This window comes from Paramisgurnus dabryanus, chromosome 4, assembly GCF_030506205.2.
Source record: "Paramisgurnus dabryanus chromosome 4, PD_genome_1.1, whole genome shotgun sequence".
NCBI lineage: Eukaryota > Metazoa > Chordata > Actinopteri > Cypriniformes > Cobitidae > Paramisgurnus > Paramisgurnus dabryanus.
Genome location: NC_133340.1, coordinates 1594734 through 1617538, shown reverse-complemented (window position 1 = coordinate 1617538; position 22805 = coordinate 1594734). Strand labels below are relative to the sequence as shown.

The window sequence follows — 22805 nt, the reverse complement described above, 5'->3', positions numbered from 1 at the left end:
ATATGTATTATCACTTTTAGCAGTATATTTAATGTTATTTAAAGTGTATCTTAAATGTAGTTTATTTAGAATAATTTTTAGAATCAACTTATGTTGAATTTGTTATAAAATATTATATAAGGCAAATGAAAACTCGCCTTCAAATACAGTTTTAAAGTACACATAGAAATTATATTAGACATTATAGTAGATGTTATATGAAAATTTACGATATGTGAAGCATTCTGTAATGTTTCTTGGTTATGCAATTGTAAATTTTATTAAAAAAAAATAAAGATTAAGATAATTTTATAGTTAGAGGACTTTACACAACACATTAATGTCTTTGTAATACTTAATATTTAAAATATAAAAAAAATATAATAGTAAATAGTGGGTAATATTTCTCTGTTTCTAATATAAAAAAACGAAACTAAAAGATGACTTTGATATATGCCAACGTTCTTTCTATTTGTCAGTAATAAGCCTGCGGCGCCTTTAAGAAAGGTTACTCCGCCCACATATGACGTCAGCGCAAATAGGAACAGGACAACGTAAAGACGAAAGAGTCGTTGTTCCTAGCCGTTCCTAGACAGATGACAGCTCAGTGTTAGTGAATGGCAGCATCTCATAGTCGGCGGTCTCGCCCGGATTTCGAGGAAAACAAATGTGTCCCAAACGGCGAGGAGTTGCGATATGTGAAGGACGTTGGCGTACAGACGGAGGCCAAAGTACAAGGTTAGATGAGCCCGTGACAGCCTGATCTGATGACAGCATTCAGCGCTGCGTAGAGCGATCGGTGTTTAACATCAAAGTACCGCGAGAGCGTTACGATGAGCTGAGGTTTCGAATTGTTCTCGCGGTACTTTGATGACAAATTGGCTGCGCAGCGCCGCATGAAGCCTAGGACCAGTTTTATTCTTATAATATTATGGGTTCTTATTTACTATATTAATTAAGTTTAGTGTTATGTCAAAAACTATACGATTAAATTCATTGTAAGAGCAAGCTTACGTGACTAACATTAAAACTGAATGTAGGACATTTAAACAATTTTATTTCTAAATGGTCTTCCTACATTAAAAGTTAATACACATATAACGTGGGCATTGTCAGTGGGTTTACATAATATTTATTGTTTCAGATCAATTTCCTAGATTGTCCAAGGACAACCTCTTCACGTTGTTAAGTCTATGGATGGAACTTTTCCCCAAAAGAGAAGAAGGGTGCAGAAAAAATGATGCCGTAGGTCTATCTGTTTATATTAGTTTTATCAGTTTATATCTTCACATCTAATATGATTTATTATTTTTTGTATCCAGACTGCAGACAGTGGCCTCGTGGTGGTCAAGGAGTGCAGAGTTCTGGATCTTCATTGCTCCGGTGTGGAGTTGCATGCAGGCCAGGTGGCTGTCATCAAACACGGCCCCAGACTTAAAGGATGCGATCTTTACTTTTCCAGAAAACCCTGTTCAACCTGCCTCAAGATGCTTATCAACGGTAGGATTGTAGTTGAATCATGATTCTAGGAAGTTAAAGTCTTTTCAATTTAAGTCACCTAAAATAAGCCTCACTGTGTATAACAAAGTGCCCATATTTTCTTTAGCTTTACAGAATAAAATTTCAAATGCTTATCATATAGTGTTGTTTTTTGTTGCTATATTTATCATGACTCAGTTGGCGTGAACAGGATCTCCTATTGGCCCAGTGATACTGAGATCAGCTTGCTGTCAGGTGGGCGCGATACTGCGGATTTCGCCCACCAAGAGGCCATCTTGGACGCCACAGCTGCAGAGAGACTGAAGTCCAACAGCAGACCGCACATCTGCGTCCTCCTGCAATCTCTAGGCTGTAACATGCTGCAATTCGTCGACGAAACTTCTCAGAAGTGTGACTTCCTTGGAAAGATTGCAGCTGATAATCCGGCTCTAGACGTTCCTGATATCTTCAGGAGGGAACGGTGGAACAACTTGGATGATTTGTTGAAAAGGTTCTTTATAAATGATGAGGAACAGCACAAGTACGTTCTGAACAAGATGGGACTTGAAAACTTTGTAGTGGAGCAAAATTTCCATAACCTGAGGCAACACATGAAGGATCTGATTAAGATTTTAGCCTCGGTGGCCGCCGGCGTTCCGGTTCTACAGAGTGAATATGGGTTCTTTACGAGAGATCTCCCAGCGTCGGGCTTTCCAGCGTTGCCTCAGGATGTTGCACGACATTGTATCATACAAGCCCGATTACTGGCCTGCAGAACAGGTAATGCGTACAGTGTCGATTCGTTGTAGACATATGCCTGCTCACTGTATTTATATATATTTTAATGTTTAGCATATATAAAACAAGAATCCAATAATATCGCCAAAACAGAATTAATTTTTCACAATTAGTGTTTACCAGTTCTTGGGAAAATGGCCTGACATAGTGAAATTTCATGCAAAATAAGTTGGGAACACACAAACAACAGTTCACTTCGTTCTATACTTTTTTGTGTAACCACTTTTGACAAATGTTTCTATATCATACACAAGGTGTGCACCTCAAGTGTTTAGTCACATCAATGTTTTTTTTCTCATAATACAGTTAATAAAAAATGTAATATTTTAACATTTTTGTCTTTAGCGAAGACACCTTTATCATGTGGATATCAATATTTATATTTATTTAAGTTTATTTGTATAGGGACAGATACAATAAACATAGTCAAACTAAAAGGCAAAGCAATGCAATGATATTACGCAGCGCATGAAAATAGTCCCCTTGGTAACTTTCAATAGCAGGGTACTATTTTCGGGCACTGCGTAATATCATTGCGCCTGCTTCAGCCATGATACGGCAGCAAAGACTTTGATTATTACGCCAGAATGAGAGTATAGTTCCTCGCCATATCTGCCTAGAAAATCCCAACTTTTAATTTTCTGTTTGTCTTAGTACACGATGCAACTACAGAAGAGTCAAGTTTTAAATAGGAAAAAAAACGAATAATTATTTTTTTTGTTATTTTTGAGCGTGATGCTAATGGTCTAATCAGATTCAATGGATTATGCTAAAAGTGGTAACGCCAGACCCGGAGATCGGCTGAATGGATTCCACAACGGTAAAAATCAAATGTTTAAAATGAGCATATTTTCAAAAAAAGTGGAGTGTCCCTTTAAGCGTGTGTATATTGCAAGTTATAGTCATGCGTAAGGTCTACACATAGCCTACTACGCACTATAAATCGCACTTTAGGCTGTGCGTTTGAAAACAAAAACAGACTATACCCAAGGTTAACCCCAGAAATTTCTATGCTGTTTCAGAGGATCCCAAAGTGGGTGTTGGCGCGGTAATTTGGGCCGAGGGGAAACAGGTAAATCATATTAAACAAAAACTGCATTCTGACTTTATGCATTAGAGAAATAAAACCCTGTATATCTGTATTTCTTTTTCTGTACTTTTGGCAGTCAAAATGTGATGGCACGGGTCGTTTCTACTTAGTTAGCTGTGGCTACAACGCCTACCCGGTAGGCTCGGGGTACGCAGACTACCCGCGCATGGATCATAGGCAGGAGGAGAGACAGAACACAAAGTACAGATACATCCTGCATGCAGAACAGAATGCGCTCACATTCAGGTGAGAATCCTGAGATCACAGAGCTATCACAGACGTTGCCAAATACCCAAGAGTGTTACTGGAGATTCTGCATAGAGCTGAGTTGTTTCTGCACCTAGAGCCTTTAAAGGAAAACACCACAGTTTTTCAATATTTTACTATGTTCTTACCTCAACTTAGATGAATTCATACATACCTATCTTTTTTCAATGCGTGCACTTAATCTTTGTACAGCGCGTCGTGAATGTGTTACCATTTAGCCTAGCCCCATTTATTCCTTAGGATCCAAACAGGGATGAATTTAGAAGTCACCGAACACTTCCATGTTTTCCCTATTTAAAGACTGTTACATGAGGAGTTACACGAGTAAGTATGGTGGCGCAAAATAAACATGGCGATTTTTCCATCTAAGTTGAGGGAAGAACATAGTAAAATATTTAAAACGGTGTTGTTTTCCTTTTAAATAAAATTCAGCACTGTTAAAAAATGGTTGTGCCCACAAAATTATGAGTGACGTGATAGAAAATTGTAAAAAAGAGCAATCTCAGGTTTTCCATTCTTTCTCTGTACTGCAGGAGCGCAGAGATTAAAGATGAGGACAACACCATGATGTTTGTAACTAAATGTCCATGTGACGAATGTGTTCCTTTGATTGGCTGCGCTGGAATAAAACAAATCTACACCACTGATCTAGACAGTGGCAAAGTGAAGCATGATATCTCCTACCTCAGGTTTAACAAACTCGCAGGGGTTCAGAAGTTTGTTGTAAGTGTGGGACATCACTTCATATAGACAGAAAACTTTTTATTAAAGGGATAGTTCACCCCAAAATGAAAATTCATCATTTACTCGCTCTCATGTTGTTACAAACCTGTATACATTTCTTTGTTCTGATGAACACAAAGGAAGATATTTTGAGGAACCGTTCGGAAAAAATAATACTATGGAAGTGAATGGGGCCCACGAACTGTTTGATTACGAACATTTCTCAAAATATCCTCCTCCGTGTTCATCAGAACAAAGAAATGTATACAGGTTTGTAACAACATGAGAGCGAGTAAATGATGACAGAATTTTCATTTTTTGGTGAACTATCCCTTTAAGCATTTTTTTTTGTTTTAAGTACAGTGTTATATTGTCTCATGTAACAATAATGTACATTTATCAAATTTTTTTCCTCAGTGGCAACAGAAATGTTGTGATAACCAAACTACAGAGCAAACGGCTCCATCACAGTCAAGTAAGAGACTTCTTTGTTATTACTATGCAGACGCTGTCAATAATTATAAATAATGCACTCCCCAGTGTTGCCACGTCCTGCTTATATTAATCTGCATTTAACTGTTTTTCTGTTGGTCATAAATGTGCTCTTATTTTCGGCTGTCAAGTTTCAGAATACAGCTGAATGATTGGTCCTTATAACACAATTAAAGGGACAATAAGTAGGATTTACCCCCATCTAGTGGTGAAATTGAATTTTGCATTCAAACAAATAGTGCTTTGTAGCCCCTCGCCTTTCCAAATGCGTGTTGCAACTACAGTAGCTGTTATGTACTCACTGATCTCCTTTGTCCGTTGCAGCTGGTTCACGTGTTCTGAACGAAACATTTTTATGTATTGATTTAGATGGCCAGCATAGTTGTGTTTGAAACATTGTTAATATTTATTGAAGTAATTATTTAATTTTCAACAAAATAGAGTATATACTTACTTAAAGGGACACTACACTTTTTTGAAAATAGGCTCATTTTCCAGCTCCCCTAGAGTTAAACATTTGATTTTTACCGTTTTTGTAATCCATTCAGCTGATCTCCGGGTCTGGCGCTAGCACTTTTAGCATAGCTTAGCATAATCCATTGAATCTGATTAGACCATTAGCATCGCACTAAAAAATAACCAAAGAGTTTTAATATTTTTCCTATTTAAAACTTGACTCTTCTGTAGTTACATCGTGTACTAAGACTGACTAAAAATTAAAATTTGTGATTTTCTAGGCAGCTATGGCTAGGAACTATACTCTCATTCTGGCGTAATAATCAAGGACTTTGCTGCCGTAACATGGCTGCAGGAGGTGCAATGATATTACGCAGCGCCTGAAAATAGTCCCCTTAGTAACTTTCAATAGCAGGGGGCTATTTTCAGGCATTGCGTGATATCATTGCGCTTCCTGCAGCCATGTTACATCAGCAAAGTCCTTCATTATTACACCAGAATGAGAGTATAGTTCCCAGCCATATCTGCCAAAGTGGAGTGTCCCTTTAATGTATGTTTTCTTTTATGCGTTTACGCTATAATTAAACAATTCGTCCATAAAAATTATACAAATTGGGGTTGCTTAGTTGGGCATCAGGGTTGCCAGACCTTGCTGAGAAAAAAAGAGCGAACGAACCCAAGGCACATTCTCAGCAAGATCTGGCAACAGTGATGCTCACTATCACCAAAACATCTCACTAAACTGGATGGGCTAAACTAACTATGACAACTACTTATCTAATGTTGGTATATTCAGTTTATTTAAACCAGTTTATTCTATATAAACAAAGGTTTGTGTTGTGTCTGTCCACCTTTGTAATGTTTAATGGCTGTGGTTTAATTTATGGTTGCTTGAATTACAGATGGCTTCTTGAAACGAAGAGATGAAGACATTGAATTTCAGTGCAACAAAAGACTGCGATCATAATCTATATATTTACAAAACTGCTTTCCTGCCTGTTTGACAGCGAAAAACTACAAATGCGAGAAACACATCACCATCAGGCCACACATGGACAGGCCACAGTTTCATTACATTTTATTCCCAAATCTTTTCTTTTAATGCATCCCTGGGTGTTGCTTGCTCAAGTTGAGCTACAGGAATATGTTGTATGCTACAATACATCATGCCACATTATGCAAACTGTTTTTGGTTTATAAAGGTAAAGGGGGCAAGCGAAATGGTTTTAAACAGGACCATCGCTTTAAATTAAGTTATTGAAAAGTGACATTTTAGTTTAATTTTAAATTGCACAGGGACAAAATGTTTTAGTTTGTAAAGAATCACATAAAATATTATCCCAAAAAATGTGTAAAAATGTTAGGTTCCTCAAAAATGCGCTTTTGTGTCTGTGCTGTTATTTTTATTGTTGATGGATAGTTCACCCAAAAATAAAAATTTTGTCATCATTTACTTGCTCTCATGTTGTTACACCCCTGCATAAATTTCTTTGTTCTGATGAACACAAAAGAAGATATTTTGAGAAATAATTCTAACAAAACCAATCAGAGGCCCCATTGACTGCCATAGTATAATTTTTGTCCTACTATGGGAGTCAATGGGGCCTTTGATTGGTTTGGTTATAAACATTCCAAGAAATATCTTCCTTTGTGAATAAAAGAAATGTATGCAGGTTTGTAACAATATGAGAGTAAATGATGACAGAATTTTCATTTTTGGGTGAACTCTCTCTTTAAAAGTTGCGTTCTAGCGGTTTTAAAATGTTAGAAATTAGAAATAATGTATTGCAAAATTGCTATTTTTTTTATTTACAAAAGACACAATACCAATGCTTCAGTTTCTCTTTATTGATGACATGGTACTATTAGCATTTAGAGGAAAACTGCAACTGTATGTGTAATATGTAAAATAAAAATTTTATGCTAAAATGAATAAACGTCTTCGGTTGACTTATATTATACCTGCTTACAAATATCAGCAAGTTTGGCTGAGATGTGTACATTTCAAATGTGAAAACATTTTCTTTGCAATACAAACAAATTTGCCTTACACAGCAATACCAAGCTGTTTATGAAAGATATGATGTGGGGTATTTTGGGCCGCGAATAACAACCGTGAGAACCTTTTTACAAAGTTTGATTCCCTATTTCCGTCCCAGAATATTCCATGTGGAATTCATCAAACAAATTGTAAAACCAAAACAAACTTGAAGCCATGAATACAGAGATCTCATCCCATAAAATTAAAAGATGCTTTTAAAAAACTAAATCAATCAATCAATCAAAGAGAAACAATGCGATTTAATGAATTTTCTTCAACAGCATAACTCAAATATAGCGAGTTAAAGAGGTTCATTGCTTAATCAAGCTAAATATGCTCAATAAGAACATATTAGAAATAATACAAAGAAATTAAGCTCCCCCTTCCGAAATGTACTCAAATAAAAATGAGCAAGAGTAAAATAATAACTCAAGAACAAAAGGCACCTGTTTTGTACATATGCGCCCTTATTTCATTTCGTGTTTCAGCTACGCCACAATCTATTTCTGTCAAAATCATCACGTACAGTTGAATTATGGGTTATAGGACAAAATGCTAATAGTAAAAAGTAAAACACCAGAGCACTACGGTAATACCACCATAGTACTATAGTATTGATATGTTTTACAGCCTAATGGAATCAATGAGTTGGAATATACATCTGGTTAACCTAAAGAAGTTTAGTCTCTTCTAAAATGGCAACCATCTTGAAAAGATTAAACTAAATGATGCTAATCATGGCGACTCAAAAAGTATGTAAAGTCTAACTTTTTTTTTAAAGCACAAACATGTTCCTCCTGTTTGAGCTTTGATAAACAATAATAAAAATACTGATAAATGAATTCTTCTTTAACACAAAACAAACAATAGAATAGGATTCCCAGACAGCAAACGACTCCGGGCCGGATGCGCGCCGAAGTTGGCAGGACCCAGCCCGTAGTCGTTTGCTGTCTGGGATAATAACAAGGAAGCAATCAGATGTGTAGTGTTTTCATTACAGCACAGAGAAATGAAACCTATCGATTCCTAAAAAAAAAAAAAAAAAAGCATTGACAAAAGGAATGCAAGTACGAATGTTAGTGCAGTTTAAAGTCCTCAACAGCTCATAAATAATTTGGGAATAGTTTGGGAATTCCCCCTCTTCCAGCAATATCCGTCTTCCGTCAGCGTAACGAAACCTGCGTTGTGGCGAAGTAGATACAACAGAGAACGTGGAGTGTCTGGGGTCGAGAAAAGCCTCCAGAATGAAATGAAAGTTTTCTTTACTTCCTACTCCGCAACGTGTCTTGCTGTCAAGAGGCCGTGTAATAGAAACTGGCTGATTCCTACTTTTAAAACATCCTATTCTGGCACAAACGTTTGCGTTAAAAAACAAACAAACATATGAAAGAAAATCTAGAAGAAGGAAATATGAACAGAGAACATCAATGACGATCGGGAACCATCTTTTGTAAGCCTCACAACTAAGAAAAGAAAATTTCCAAGATTTTAAATAGAATTATTATTGTTAATTTTTTTGTGTGTTTTTGTCGTTTTTTCCTAATACTGCAATAGCTAAAGTTTAGGAGGCTGGCTTCTTTAGGTCTCGTATTTGTTTGACGAGGTACGTCTTCTCGTCGTTAAACTGCTCGTCGTCTGTGCGATCCTTCTGAAAGTTGCTAAGGAAGTCGATGAGTTTCGTCTGGTTCTTCAAAAGAATGTCTACGATGGGCTGCGTTTTATTCGGGTTGGCCACGAACACCTGAGAAAACACGAGAAGCAAAATAAGCTTGAATGTTTCGACAACTTTTTATAAGCTTTTTACAAGTCATTTACAAACACTATAAAATGCTCGGGAGTTACGCTTTAGAATAGAGTCCTGTATGATGTAGTACATGAACTCCTGAACTGTTAAACATTATGGCAACACCTCACAATACCATTCATTCATTAAAGTTGCATTTCGTAACTTTTACGGCTCTTCTGCCATCTCTATTCAGAACAGGAAATTGCAGGTTACTCTATGCACACATCTTCACGTCAATTGACCAAAAAAGCTCAACTGGTTAATCATTATTATAAAGTCATCGTTTTAAAAAGTTAAGGAGATGATTTTAAAAACTAAGTTTTTATGTACATTAGGGTGGTCCTTATTTTTCAACTTTTAAAAGTTCATGCTCTCACCCCACCAATATGTTTGAATAAAAAAAAAAATCAATATTAATATTTAGAGGTTGCTCAAGACCTTTGAACTTTAACACAATCGCATATTATGTGATACTTTGTGCTAGCATGTATAATTTTTTAATAATATAAACTGTTTTAGTTGTGATACGTCTTTCATAGCAAGAAAGCTTCAATGTGAATGAAGCACTATAGACAATATACAATGAGACAATGGCTGAAGCAACACAAACTGCATGGTTACTGGGATAAGAAGAGACTGAAATAACTGGAACAAAAAATATGTGATTTCGAAAATATTCAAAGGCTTTGAGCACACTGCAAAAGTTTTTTGTCTTGTTTTTAGTAAAAATCTAAAAAAAATTCTTAAATTAAGATGCTTTTTCTTGATGAGCAAAACAACCCAAGAAAATCCTAGTCTAGTCTAGTCTAGTTTTTAGACCAAAAATATTAAATTTAAGTGATTTTGTGCATAAAAAAAGCAAAAAAAATCTGCCAATGGGGTAAGCAAAAAAAATGGTGAACATTTTTCTTAAACACCAAATTCAAGAAAAAAATCAAGAAACATTTGTTTACCCCATTGGCAGATTTATTTGCTTGTTTTATGCACAAAATCGCTTAAATTTGATATTTTTGGTCTAAAAACTAGACTTATTTTCTTGTGTCGTTTTGCTCATCAAGAAAAAGCATCTTAATTTAAGAATTTTTAGATATTTTTTTCTGAAAAGACAAAAATACTAAGACTTTTTTTTCTTAAAAATCCTTTTTTGCAGTGCATATCCTAACACAGGGGTTCTCAAACTTTTTGTGTGTGTGGACCACTATTTGTAATCAAGAATTATAATACTCATAATAAAATATGTCTACACAAAGTCTTGAATTTATCTGCACCCCTAAATAGGCTTACTAGCACTAAAACTATAACTGGTCATCACATCAGTACAACAGATTCTTAAAAAATAAATTTTTCTTAAAAAAATATATTTATTTTATTTTGCCTTTATACGGACCACCTGCAGTACCCTCACGGACCACAGTTTGGGAATGGCCGTCCTAACACATTTAGGGGGTGAGAGTTGAACATAAAAAAAATGTACCCATTATAAGGATCACCCTAATGTACATGCTCCTTATTTTTGCTTTTTTGGTTACTTTGAACCAAGAAAAGTTGCAGATTGCAGCTTTAAATATACGTTAACTTAAAGCTTACAGTAAGTTAATATACGTTAAAGTTAATGCATTATTTTGAATTATTGTTATCAGAAATACCTTCAGAAATTAAAATATATTATCAAATGTTGAAATTAGCATTAACAGTGTGTACTAAATACATTCTTGTGAAGTGTCTATACACTAAGTGCAAATAGCGTCCCAAAAAAAACACCCAGAATTCAACAGCTTCAGTGGCGCAGGCAGAAGCGCGTAAAGGCTCGTTGATCTGGCTTTTGACGCAATCTCCATGGTTAGAATCTGCCTTTTGTCAGTCTTGCTCTTCTTCTTTTTTTATCACATCACACCAAAAAGGCATTTATTTTCAATCAAAATTAAGAAAATTTAAAAAAAAAAGTGGATGTGCACAAAGAGTGTTTATTAAAAATGAAAGTATTTATTGGGTATGGTTAGGGTAATAATTTTAATTAATATAATTTACACTTTGTTATTATTGCATCCTGTTAATGTACAGAAATACTGAGGTGCAAACAGTTTCTGCCAATATAAAGTATAGATAGATCCAAAGCCTGTACCTATGCCCTTATCACAACTCTCTCTCAAATTGCAGTGATCTCAAAGTACAACACAGACACTAAATAATTGTCTAAAGTGAATTATAAACGAAGTGTTTAAACTAATTATTAATAATTCAGAGAGGATATTAAAGATTGAAAGTGGTTCGGATCTTGGTGACGTCATAGCTGGTTACGGCAAACATATATCTGTTCTCTTTTATCACCTCTCAAATATGTATAGGTAATCAAAAAGCTGAGATAATTGCATTTTTGTGAAGAAATTTTGATAGAGATCAGATACAGAGCGATGTTCTTACTGTTTGCCCTAAGGCAGGGTTTCTCAAAGTCCGGACTCCGGTCCGGATCCGGACCTGACGGGAACTTGATCCGGACCCGCGTCCACTTCATATTACAAGTGCATTAATTTCTATGTGATTGATTAAATGTGTGCATTTGCTACTTTACAGATGCACATTAAACTTGTAAACTATTCGTTTAGTTTTTTTTTCTTTTTAGATTTAAGAGTATTCCTGGTCCGAAAATAAAACGAATTATTTAAATTTTTTCTGTGTGACGCTGTAGCCATCACACCCAGATATTATGCACAGCTACTTCATGTACTACGGCTTTTGATCAGTAAGTCCTTATCAATCTGAAATCACTGTTGGTTTGAGTTGTTTAAAACATGCATTTGAAAAAGCAACACTAGTCAAACATAATCTTTATACATATTCTTTATTATCATGAAAATACCTGAAAAGGTTTGAAGAACAGCAATATAAATATATCCTTAAGACATTTCCTGGAGCTGCGTGTGTCTAGTTCTTCGTCTGCAGCGCATATTAAGTTTCTGCCCGAGAGCGCCCCCTGGCTTTTGGATGTAGCGGCATTTCACAGTAATTCATTGAGAAGCATAGCAAGAATCATAAGCCAATTTATAGGCGCACCCCTAATTTTGGTCAGTGTCTCTGCCTACCAACCACACTTTTTTGCCGTGGTTTATGCATCTGATGGAGAACAAACTGTGCCATTTCTCTAATTAGGTTGCTCTGTATTTTGCACCTGGTTACTTTTGGCATATTTCTTGTGTTTATGTTAAATTTTTTTTTACTTTAAATGCAAAATACACTTATTTTTTTCCCAAACTATTTGTGTTGATTTGTTATATAAACAAATGATTTACATAAAGTTTTTCCGGACCTATGAAAATTATGAGAATTCAGATTTGGACCTTTGAATGTAAACTTTGAGAACCCCTGCCCTAAGGGCTTGCTTACTCATAAGTTGTGTAAGAGCACCACCTGGTGGATAATAGTGGAAATACGGATTGCCGGAAAATCTCGTCATTGGCATGGATGCGTTTTCTCTTAATTGATAAGTTAACTCTTCAATGGCGGGGAAAGGGTTTACTTTTATGTGTTACATGCTACATATCCTGAAATACATCAAGAATAGATGCACACCCAAATTGTGCAAGTTGGCAAAAAGAGAAATGTACTTATTGGCCTTTTCCTAGTAAGTTTTTAGAGATGATGGGTTACCTTAAAAACATGAAAAGCCTCAAACTGAATGTTTGGACTTTTATCTCTCAGGAGGTTCATCATGAGCTTCAGGTTCTCTGGTTTACTGATGTACCGCGTCATGACTGTGAAGTTGTGTCTGTCCAGAAGCAGTTCGCCCAGCAGCTGTCAAAACAACACACAAACGCAATTATGAATGTCAAACCGAGATCGAGGTGGTGATAATTCATTTCCTTCCAGAGCTTGTTAAAAACGCACCTTCAATGACTGTCTCTTGGTCACGTAGTTCTCAGAATGAAGCAGTTTCTCATAGTTATCAAAAACCTGGAAGATCAGGGAAAATTCAACAAATTCATTTCACAGTAATTAATCACGGATTTCTACGGATAAACAATAAAAAATGGTTTACCGCATCGTAGTTCTGTTCTAAAAATTCTGCCACCAGAACCTTGTGTCTTGTGAGCAGATCCTGTAAAAGATAAATACACAAAATGTAAAAAAAAAAAAACATTTATTCTTTCAACAGCAATCCCTACAAACCCCAACGTATGTCTAACCTTAAAGGTGGCGAACGCATCAGAGGCGATGTCAAACGTGGACATCTCCACGTAGCTGAAGAAATCTTTGAACTGTTCGGAGTGAAGGACGATTTTGGCGAGAGGCTCGTGCCGGATGCACTCGCGCAGCATAATCCCACAATTCAAAGCCACCTGAGGCGTCTCATACCTGCCGTGGCACCAAAGAAGAAATGTCTTGCACTTATGTAAACATTGCATAACAACAGACTGTTAAGATTTATGGTGCTGTTTATTTATGCAAATTAAGGAAATGCCAATGAACTGATTGGTGGGGCGGTCTCTCACCCTTTCAGCAAGATGAACAGAACTTCCTGATGAGAGCAGAAATATTCCACCGTTGGGCTGCGTGTCCCGATCTGCCGGCGCAGGATGTTGTTGAAGATCTGACACACATCCTTTTTACCCTGCACACACATACGGAGCGATAGTTTGTATCCCACTTACACATTTATTTAGGTTACATAATAAAAGTGACGTTTTGATTCACCTCAAAGTCGATGACTTGTAGGTTTTCCACCAGTGAGATGAGCAGTCCGCTGTTGTACAACTCCTGGGCCAACTGGGCAACGGTTTCTGTGTGTGGCTCCTTATCGTTGGTGCCATACAGGATCTCTTTCATTGCCACCAGACATTTGGACACCTCTTCTGAAGCCTGACAAAGTCAAACCGACAAAATGTAACCAACTAGAAAATAGTATAGCTTATATTTAGAAAAACCTGCAGCAAAATACCTCTGCTTGGACCCTGACGTGGCGCTAGGCTTGAGCCGATAGACAACAGTATTGTGTATCGACGATCGTTAGACATATTGCCGAAAGTCTTATTATCATCATCATCATAGTTTCACATTAACATGCGCATTGCATACTATTCCTCGCATGAGAAGGTTTGTAGGCTTCACTTTGCATGAGAAAGCTTGTAATGTGCGCAGATTCCTTCTCGCATGCACCTGGACTTGTAATGTACACATCTTGTACTCTTTCTTGGGGGCTGATTACACTTGGTATTAAGATGTGTTTTCATCGATCGGATCACAAGTGGACGAGAGAGACACATTACGTTCACACCTGGTATTTAAATCCGTCTCTTTTGTCCACTTTCGACCGCTTCTGTCCTGAATACTGTGAGGGGGTGGTCTGTTGAGACGGTGGGCGAGTCTCTCTGCTGTCATTCAAACGCGAGCGGGAGTAATTATGAGTTTATATGGACGCAAACTTATATTATGTCGGTGCCCTCTGCTTGTTTAGCGAGTAAACATGCTGCACAGTGTTTTGTACGTTTATATGTTGGAGCTTTCTCTGAATTTTCAACGCAATTGATGAAATAGGATCGCGCAACTTTCACGCTTTCAAAACGAAACTACGGAGAACACCCGCAGTAGTTTTATCAATGAAAGGCTAAAAATAGCGCTGTTCACCGTATGTTCACGCAAGAAGTAAAAAAAACACGTAAAACTTGTGTTTAATACCTCAGATTAGATAAATGGGTGGAGAGAAGGCGGTGGCGTGTGGCTGTTCGAACACATTCAACCATATTGCGTTCCACAGCTCCAAAGCGATCCGATCGAAAGTGGTTTCGACTACCTCTGGATGTGGTTGAAAGTGGTCGAAAGTGGACGCGTTCAAAACGTTTTGAACACCGTTTACACCTGGCATTAACGTCGTCCACTTGTGATCCAATCGACGAAAACGCATGTTAATGCCAAGTGTAAACAGCCTCTTGGACTTGAACGAATGCAGCATGGACTTCATGCACGCGAACTTGTAATGTGCATGACTCCGACTCTTCTTCGCACCTGAACTTGTAATACGTGCACTAGAGAGGTTGTTAGGTGCGCGGTGGCTTAAAACCAGCGATAGTGTTGGGGCCATATGCCACATTTTGAGATTGTCCTATCGTCAGCCTGTAAGATCGCTGTCATTAAGTCCAGGTGCTCTAAACAAACTTGCTTGTTTTAACCCTTTGCACCCCTTACAACCTCTCTAGTGCAAAGAAATGTCAGAGCCGCGTATTACAAGTTCAGGTGCTGGGAGGAAAATGAACAAAAATAAATGAGTAAACTATTGCCCTGCTCCCCGATACTATCATGTATCTGCGATCTTACAGACTGACGATAGGATGATCTCACAATGGGGCATATCACCCAACACTACGTGACCCCAAGCACTTTTCTACATCAAATATGTACATTTATGGGTACGCACACTCTCAAATCTATGCATACAGAGGCCGCAGACAATCATGTCTGGTTTTATCCTTTAGCTGTTTAAAAACCGTTTGACTTGACTGTATGGGAGGTGCATATAGATTTCCTCCGGCTGATGAAGCCCCAGGCTCTCAGAATAACAACAGCAGGTTCCCAACACTTCAAACGCTTTGACTTTAGCATGGGGCTGCTGAAAAGGGCCTTAGCAGGCAGGTGAAAATGAGCGAGAGGTCGTCCAGCAGAGTGATATTCCCACCTCTCTGAGATCTTTCTACTCACAGTACAAACATAAAGCACTTCTAGAAACCAGTGGCTTTCTAAAGAAAAGACTCCTAATACTATTGTTATGTACTTGATGATGAATGACTCTCATTTAATCATCATTTCAAAGTAAATATATGGTAAAGACAGTTTCAGCAGTAACAATATAAACAAGCGGCACTGTATACAATGTAAACTGTATGAGTTTCTTTGCTTACCAAATGATGGTAAGCACACAGTTGACGGTACCCGCTGACATCCACAGTATTTGTTTTTTCCTATGGAAGAAGTCACTGTGTACATGTCAGTGTGTGCTTACCAAAATATATCAAAATATCTACTTATGTGTTCAACAGAATAAAGAAGAAACTCATACAGGTTGAAAACAACATGAGGATGAGTAAACGATGACAAAATATTCATTTTTTGGTGAACTATCCCTTTAAATGTTTTTTCGCTCAATTTTGTCTGCAAGCATTGTTCCTCAAACCTACAAGCTCATCTACTGCACGCATCCATTATTAGCTTCAAAATATTTGCCTGGGCCGGCCCACGACGCTCCGAAGAAGCAAATGCAAGATGCAAAAACCAAAATAAGAAACACATAATGGAAAAAAGCTATGGAAAATCCCAGATTAAGTGGAAATCAAGATTGATATTTTGAAGAGAGGAAGCCCTGGTCAACAATACTACTAAATATATCATCATATTAGATCAAATAAAACACTTCAATGAACTTTGAGTAAAATGAATGCAGAAAATGTTTTGCTGGGATCATAAAGATGTTAAACAAGGAAAGCATCCAATTAACAATCTTTGATAGAAAAACTATGGAAAAATATATTGCCATTCATTAATGGTGGTTAACCTATATTGCAGTGGTTCTCAAAATTTTCAGCGTGCGGCCCCCTTTGTGTATGGTGCATCCCTTCATGGCCCCCCAAAGAAAATTTATGAAGTAAAATATTCCAAAGCTTAAAATATAAATTAAACAAAAATATTAAATTATACAATGTAGTGCTGTTGGTTAGTAGCCTTATTTTTATAAGGGTTTAATTATACAGAATTGATGATAAATTAATGTATTTTATAAAATGTCATTAAACTGGGACCATCTTAGGGCCTCCAGTTTAAGAATCAGTGCTATTTTGTACTATAAAGTGTACACCACTGTGTCAATCCTGTGAACTGACTTACTAAATTCGTCAAATTAGTCAATGCTTGAAAGTTAATCAGGACCTTAACAGGTAAATACATTCGGCTTTTACATTAGGAAGAAAAGGATTTTTATCACCTATTATTACATGGGGATCTGAAATACTTAATTCTCATTGGTCAGTGGCAACATTGTGGTTTGTTATTCCCAACCACCCGTTAAAACTACTAGCCCAGCCTCATACAGGACCTGCAAGTCATCTTGAGTGTTTAAAACTTGCAAATAAATATAAATATGTATATTAAATGACACAGGTGATATTATATTTACAGATTCTTATATCTTTGTTTGAACTTCACCTCTTGGCTTAAAGCTGCTAGGAAACTTTTTCTGTGTTGAAGGTTTGCATTTCTTACAAATGAGGCAATAAAATAAATCAAATCGTTGAGGTCCTGATCACCGTGTCAGGATTTATTCTGCAAAAACAATAGGTTGTCTGTACATTATCCCATACTTATTAATTACATTTGTAAAGTTTGTGTAAGTAAGACTTACTGTATTTAAAAGCACTATATATGTTAAAGTAATACATATTTTAAGAATGCTATTATGCAACAAACACAAAATAAAAATGTACTTTTAACAGACAGCATTTGTAATTTTTTATATACAAAAATATTTTAGACATTAAGGTTATAACATCTTATGATTTCCTGTTATGCTGCTTTAAAGGTCCACTGTGTAGATTTTTGTGGCATCTAGTGGTGAGACTGTGAATTGCACAACTCATCCCTCTCTTTCAAAACGCAGAGACATGCTACGGTAGCCAGCACAGGACAAATTTGTCATTGTCTGAGACAACGTAGTGACCAAACGCACCCTATAGAAAAGCTTGTCCTACTATAGAAATATGGCGGCACGAAATAACGATTTCCATGTAAGGAGACCCGTGGTGTATGTAGATATAAACGGTTCATTCTAAGGTAATAAAATCAATATATAGTTCATTATTTAAGGGTTTTATACACCACTGATAATATAGTTATGTATATTATATTGCATTTCTGTCAAGAGATCCTTCTAAAAGTTACATAATGCACCCTTCGAACAATGCAAAATAAAAATGACTTGAATTTTCTAACCTTTTCTGTCTTCTTATCCTGCTTGACCAGAATGGACAGATTGTCCTTCAAGGTTTTCACAATTTCTGTGGGATTCTTGTGAGATTTACCAAATAATGGCATGATGGCGGTTGTAGATTCTCACCTCAGAACCTGGAGTTAGAGAAGGTAGAACAAAAAAATACTTGGGTTAGTGGTGTTCATTTTATGTTTCTTATAATCTTAACAACCTTTTGATGTACAGTATCATGCTGAAATATAAAATGTGGTTATTAAGAGTAAATATTGAGAGTCAGGGCCATCGTTTTGTCTCAAGACACGCACCAGTATTGTTTTGTAAGGTTTGCTTGTAAAAACTACTTAAAGCGTCCATAACAAAAGCTGATCAGCAGTTCCTATATTTAAAAAAAAAATTTTCCGAAACTTGTACGAACCCTGGTGAAGTGCATTCGGCACAAAAATACTCTGTAACACATCCAACTGCTTATTTGACACTTTGCCTATGTTTAGCATGAGGAAGCAACTCTTAAACTGTGTTCATAAGTCAGAATGCATGAAATACCGTTGACCCCCCCTTTAAATGTCCAAATATAACTAAGGCCTAGCAGGGCACGTTATCTACTTTTCATAAGTTGGTTAATTAACCCAGAAATAATGGAAACATTGTGTTTTGACAATAGCAAAATAATGCAAGTACATCCTTTCAAAGAACACAACTTAGATTTAAAAGAATATTACGATGAAAATTATGAATGTTAATATGAAATCGAATGTAAGAAAAAATATATATTATACATACTTAAAACATAAATAAATATCATAAAATATGCATTTCAATTTTAAACAGCTAATAGTCATTGTTATGAATAAATTGCTTTACAGGATTTATTGCTTTAGTCGAGTGTTACTCTGATCGCACCTGTGAGTATGCGCCATCACGCGCATATCACATTTATAATAGCTACCCTTTAGATCTAAACACTAGATGTTATGTTTCAGATGACTTTTTATTTGTATTGCCACGCACATGTGGACCCTGAGTTGCGCATGCCACTTAACTGAGACAGACAGACAGTAAACAGAAATGACAGAGGCAATCACAAAATGACAATCACAAACAAACACAAACGTAAACTAGGCATGGGCCGGTTACCGGTTTCAAGGTACACCGAGGTTTTAAAGATTCAAGGTTTCAAAACCACTACAATTTTATGTAATACCGTTTTCAAGATATAAGCTGTGTTTTGACAAAATTAAGTTAAATAATTAAGTCTTGTAATTGATTTGATGTTTACATTTAATATTATTCATATTAATACATTTAAACTTAAAATAACAAATTTTAGTGTTGCAATGGCAATACCGCAACACCGCGAAATTTCCGCTTAAGTTTATCATACCGCCCCAGGCAAACACGATGGCAATATATAGTCTCGCGCTCGCTCTAAAAAAAAAATAATAAAAAACCCTCATGGTCATGGCCACATCCTGCAATAAGCCGATATAATCATTATCGCCACAGGCCTAGCTGGGACGCTAAATCGTGTTATTCTGCTTGCTATGCTTCTCGATGAATTACAGTGATATGCCGCTACATCCCAAAACCAGAGGGCGCTCTCGAGCAGAAACTCAACATGCGCCACAGAAGTACAATTTTCACACGCATCTCCTGGAAGTGCCTTTAAGCAAACCTTTTCTGGTATTTTCATGATTATAAACAATATGTATAATGATTATGTTTGCTTTTTCAAATGCATGTTATAAACGACTTAATCTAACAGTGATTTCAGATTGATTAGGACTTCCTATTGATCAAAGAGCCGTAATAAAGAAAGTAAAAGGGATGTAGATAATATCACCTTTGCGATTTAGAATTGATATCAGAGAGGCATTACTAGTAAGAATCGCAATTAATCGTCCCAGCCCTAAGGCTGGATTGATCTAAAGCCTGTCCATGAAATCGCCCCTTTGTGCTGTAAACTTAATCCAACACAGTGATTAAATTAAATAATAAATCTCAATTCATTTAACACATTTATCGTAAAAACAATCAATTTTGAAAGGGTTCCTACTAGAATTAGAGTGAAATATTAAGGCACTTTTTAACAGCAACCTAAACCACCCACAACTGTTAATGAGGAAACTATTCACTAGTTTTAAAAGAGGACAAAGTTTACCTTGTGACTCAGGTAATCCTGTGAACTAAGAACCCAACAAAGGGGTGTGTGTGTGTGTGTGTGTGTGCGTGCGCGCGTGTGTGTCCATCATGTTGCCCTTGTATTATTGGTGAGAGACACTGATGACATCACCAATGCCACGTCACAGCAAAGATGACAGCATGAAGTCATAACTTATGCAACAGATTCCACCAGCACAACACCATTTTGAATAATAAAGCATTCTCCTATAAGTAAGCTATTTGTAACATGATTTCGCCCAAAAGTGTACACAGTGCACCACTATGAAAACATTCCCCTGTATGTTCAAGCATTCCAACACAGTGACAGTGTCTCAACTATTGACACGAGTTTAGTGTGGTATCATTTGTGAAAGATGGGGGAGTGTTCGGGAAACCTTTAAAAAAATCCTTATTTTTGCAAATGCATCTGGTGATACCAATTGTGCAGGAATTACACACTACAGCTTTAACTATCGAAGGGACTTTAAGCATTTATATTGTTGTTCTTCTTCAAAACCTTTCAGGTATTTTCATGATAATAAAGAATATGTAAAATGATTGTTTGACGAGTGTTGCTTTTTCAAATGCATGTTATAAACGACTCAAACTAACAGTGATTTCAGATTGATAAGGACTGAAGTACATGAAAAAGCTGTCCATAATATCAGCGGTGCGATTTAGAATCGTTATCGGACAGGTATTATCAGTGTTTATCTGCATTTATCATCCCATCCCCTAGGTATTCCGGTCTACGTGTATTCCAGGGTTAGGAATTTCAAATAGTCTTACAAAATAGAAAACTCCACCCGTTTATAATTCCTGAAATACTACATCAAAGCAGAAGATAATATAATAGTGATGATGAAAGGGAAGCACTGGACATACATAAACAATTCATACAACAGTGAAACTAACTCGAGAGAGAGAGAGAGAGAGAGAGAGAGAGAGAGAGAGAGAGAGAGAGAGAGAGAGAGAGAGAGAGAGAGCGAGAGAGAGAGAACTTGAGGAACCAGAGTTACATGTATGCACATTTAACAATGCATTTCTTATTATGATTACTACGCAACGCAAACATTTCTTACTGGTAACTAAAATGACATTTATTATGTCACTTTCACAAATGTGCTATAAATAGGCACGAGGAGATACTCAGCCTTCAGAAATTGTTGATTGGCAACCTCAGAAGGTTTAATAAATATTTTATAAGCGGTTTAATTTAACTATTTTATACTGTGTTACCAAATTGCTGGACATTTAAATCCAGTGATGTTGTTTTCCAATAATACACAAAATGTATAAAAAAAATACATAAATTAATAGAAAAAATGAATGTATCAAATAAATTAACTCAACTGATGAAAAATGTAAACAAATAAAATATACGTACATAACAGGGTTGCTATAGTTTATAGTCTGGGACCATAAATTAAATAGAAAAACATTTGTATTGATTTTACAATAGCTTTGGTAACAGGGTTAAATAGTAAGTAAATGTAGTTAAGGTCTTCATGGCTTACAATTTTTTAATGTGTGAGGCAACACAGCTTTACATTAAAATTATTTTTAATACAAATTATACAAATGTTTTTTGTTTATTATGTTATATGTTTATTGCTCTTACAAAACATGTCAGCAGGGAAGCTCCAGAGCAAGTGCAAAAAAAAAAAATCACAATTTGCTGAAAAAAAACTACCAACTTTGCTAAACTATGCCACATGCTAGTTTATCAAAACAAAAACCTAATAGGCCTTGCAGCAGTGTGATCTGATCTGAGGCCTGTTCACTCAATTCATAAACACCAGCAGCGTGACACTGTGCGAGCGGTTACAATGTAATAAGCGACCACAGCGTCACAGCCAAACAATGTAACAAAGACTCAGATCTTACACAATCGGGCTTCGTCCGGACATTTAACTCTCTATTTGTCAACCTTGTTACCAATACCAAACCCGACAGGCAGAGAAATGGGCGTACAGCTTATTCTCTTGCGACACCAAAATAAAAGACACACACAGAGTATGTGAGCGTCACGCTGGGATTTACGTCAAATTGTTGTTTTTTATTAACATCAACGAGACTCATATCGTGTCGATGTCGAGTATCCCACGACTAAAATGTTAAGAAAATGTTGAATACTTACTATGTTGCAATGTAATTTTGTCTTCTGCTGTGTGTTCGCGAGCAGCCTTTCTGATCACGCCAGCAGTGCGGGCGCGAGTGTGCGCGTGCTGGGCAAAACGTCAGCGGAATGTGCGCACGAACGAATTAAACGGTGACTGACTCAAACGCGTTTATCTGCAAAAGACATGATGGTTCGTAAATGTAGACTTTCTCGCAGTTCCCCGTTGGACAGTGTGAAATAATCCGGGTAGGTCTCGCGTTTGTCTGAGACGGTTAAAATGCGGAGACTGATCTCAGGTCAGATGCCCCACGCCGCAGCGAGCGTATTGGCGCTTCATCCCTCGCTGAGGCGAGGCTTCGCGTTACCCGGATGTGGATTTGTGGAGACTTCATGCGACTCTGCGCAAACCTGGCGGCATATGACATCAAATATCGCGAGAGTGATGCG

At 36.8% G+C, this 22805-nt stretch overlaps 2 protein-coding genes across 2 annotated transcripts; one reads left to right on the top strand and one right to left on the bottom strand.

The window, feature by feature from the left end:
- The first annotated feature begins 507 nt into the window (after window positions 1–507).
- Window positions 508–8705, top strand: LOC135785853 (cytidine and dCMP deaminase domain-containing protein 1-like). The gene is made up of 9 exons (XM_065295434.2): window positions 508–717; window positions 1124–1224; window positions 1302–1479; window positions 1657–2238; window positions 3279–3328; window positions 3423–3592; window positions 4147–4336; window positions 4754–4811; window positions 6187–8705. Exons 1-9 carry the CDS (start codon window positions 597–599, stop codon window positions 6249–6251), a joined length of 1515 nt encoding a protein of 504 aa, XP_065151506.1. The 5' UTR covers window positions 508–596; the 3' UTR covers window positions 6252–8705.
- LOC135785854 (calcium-binding protein 39-like) lies at window positions 7113–22672 on the bottom strand. Its single transcript, XM_065295435.2, has 9 exons — window positions 22377–22672; window positions 18079–18210; window positions 13801–13965; window positions 13599–13717; window positions 13293–13461; window positions 13145–13204; window positions 12994–13059; window positions 12757–12900; window positions 7113–9066 (listed from the first exon to the last, which is right to left on the bottom strand). Exons 2-9 carry the CDS (start codon window positions 18178–18180, stop codon window positions 8887–8889), a joined length of 1005 nt encoding a protein of 334 aa, XP_065151507.1. The 5' UTR covers window positions 18181–18210; window positions 22377–22672; the 3' UTR covers window positions 7113–8886.
- Window positions 22673–22805: the final 133 nt, after the last annotated feature.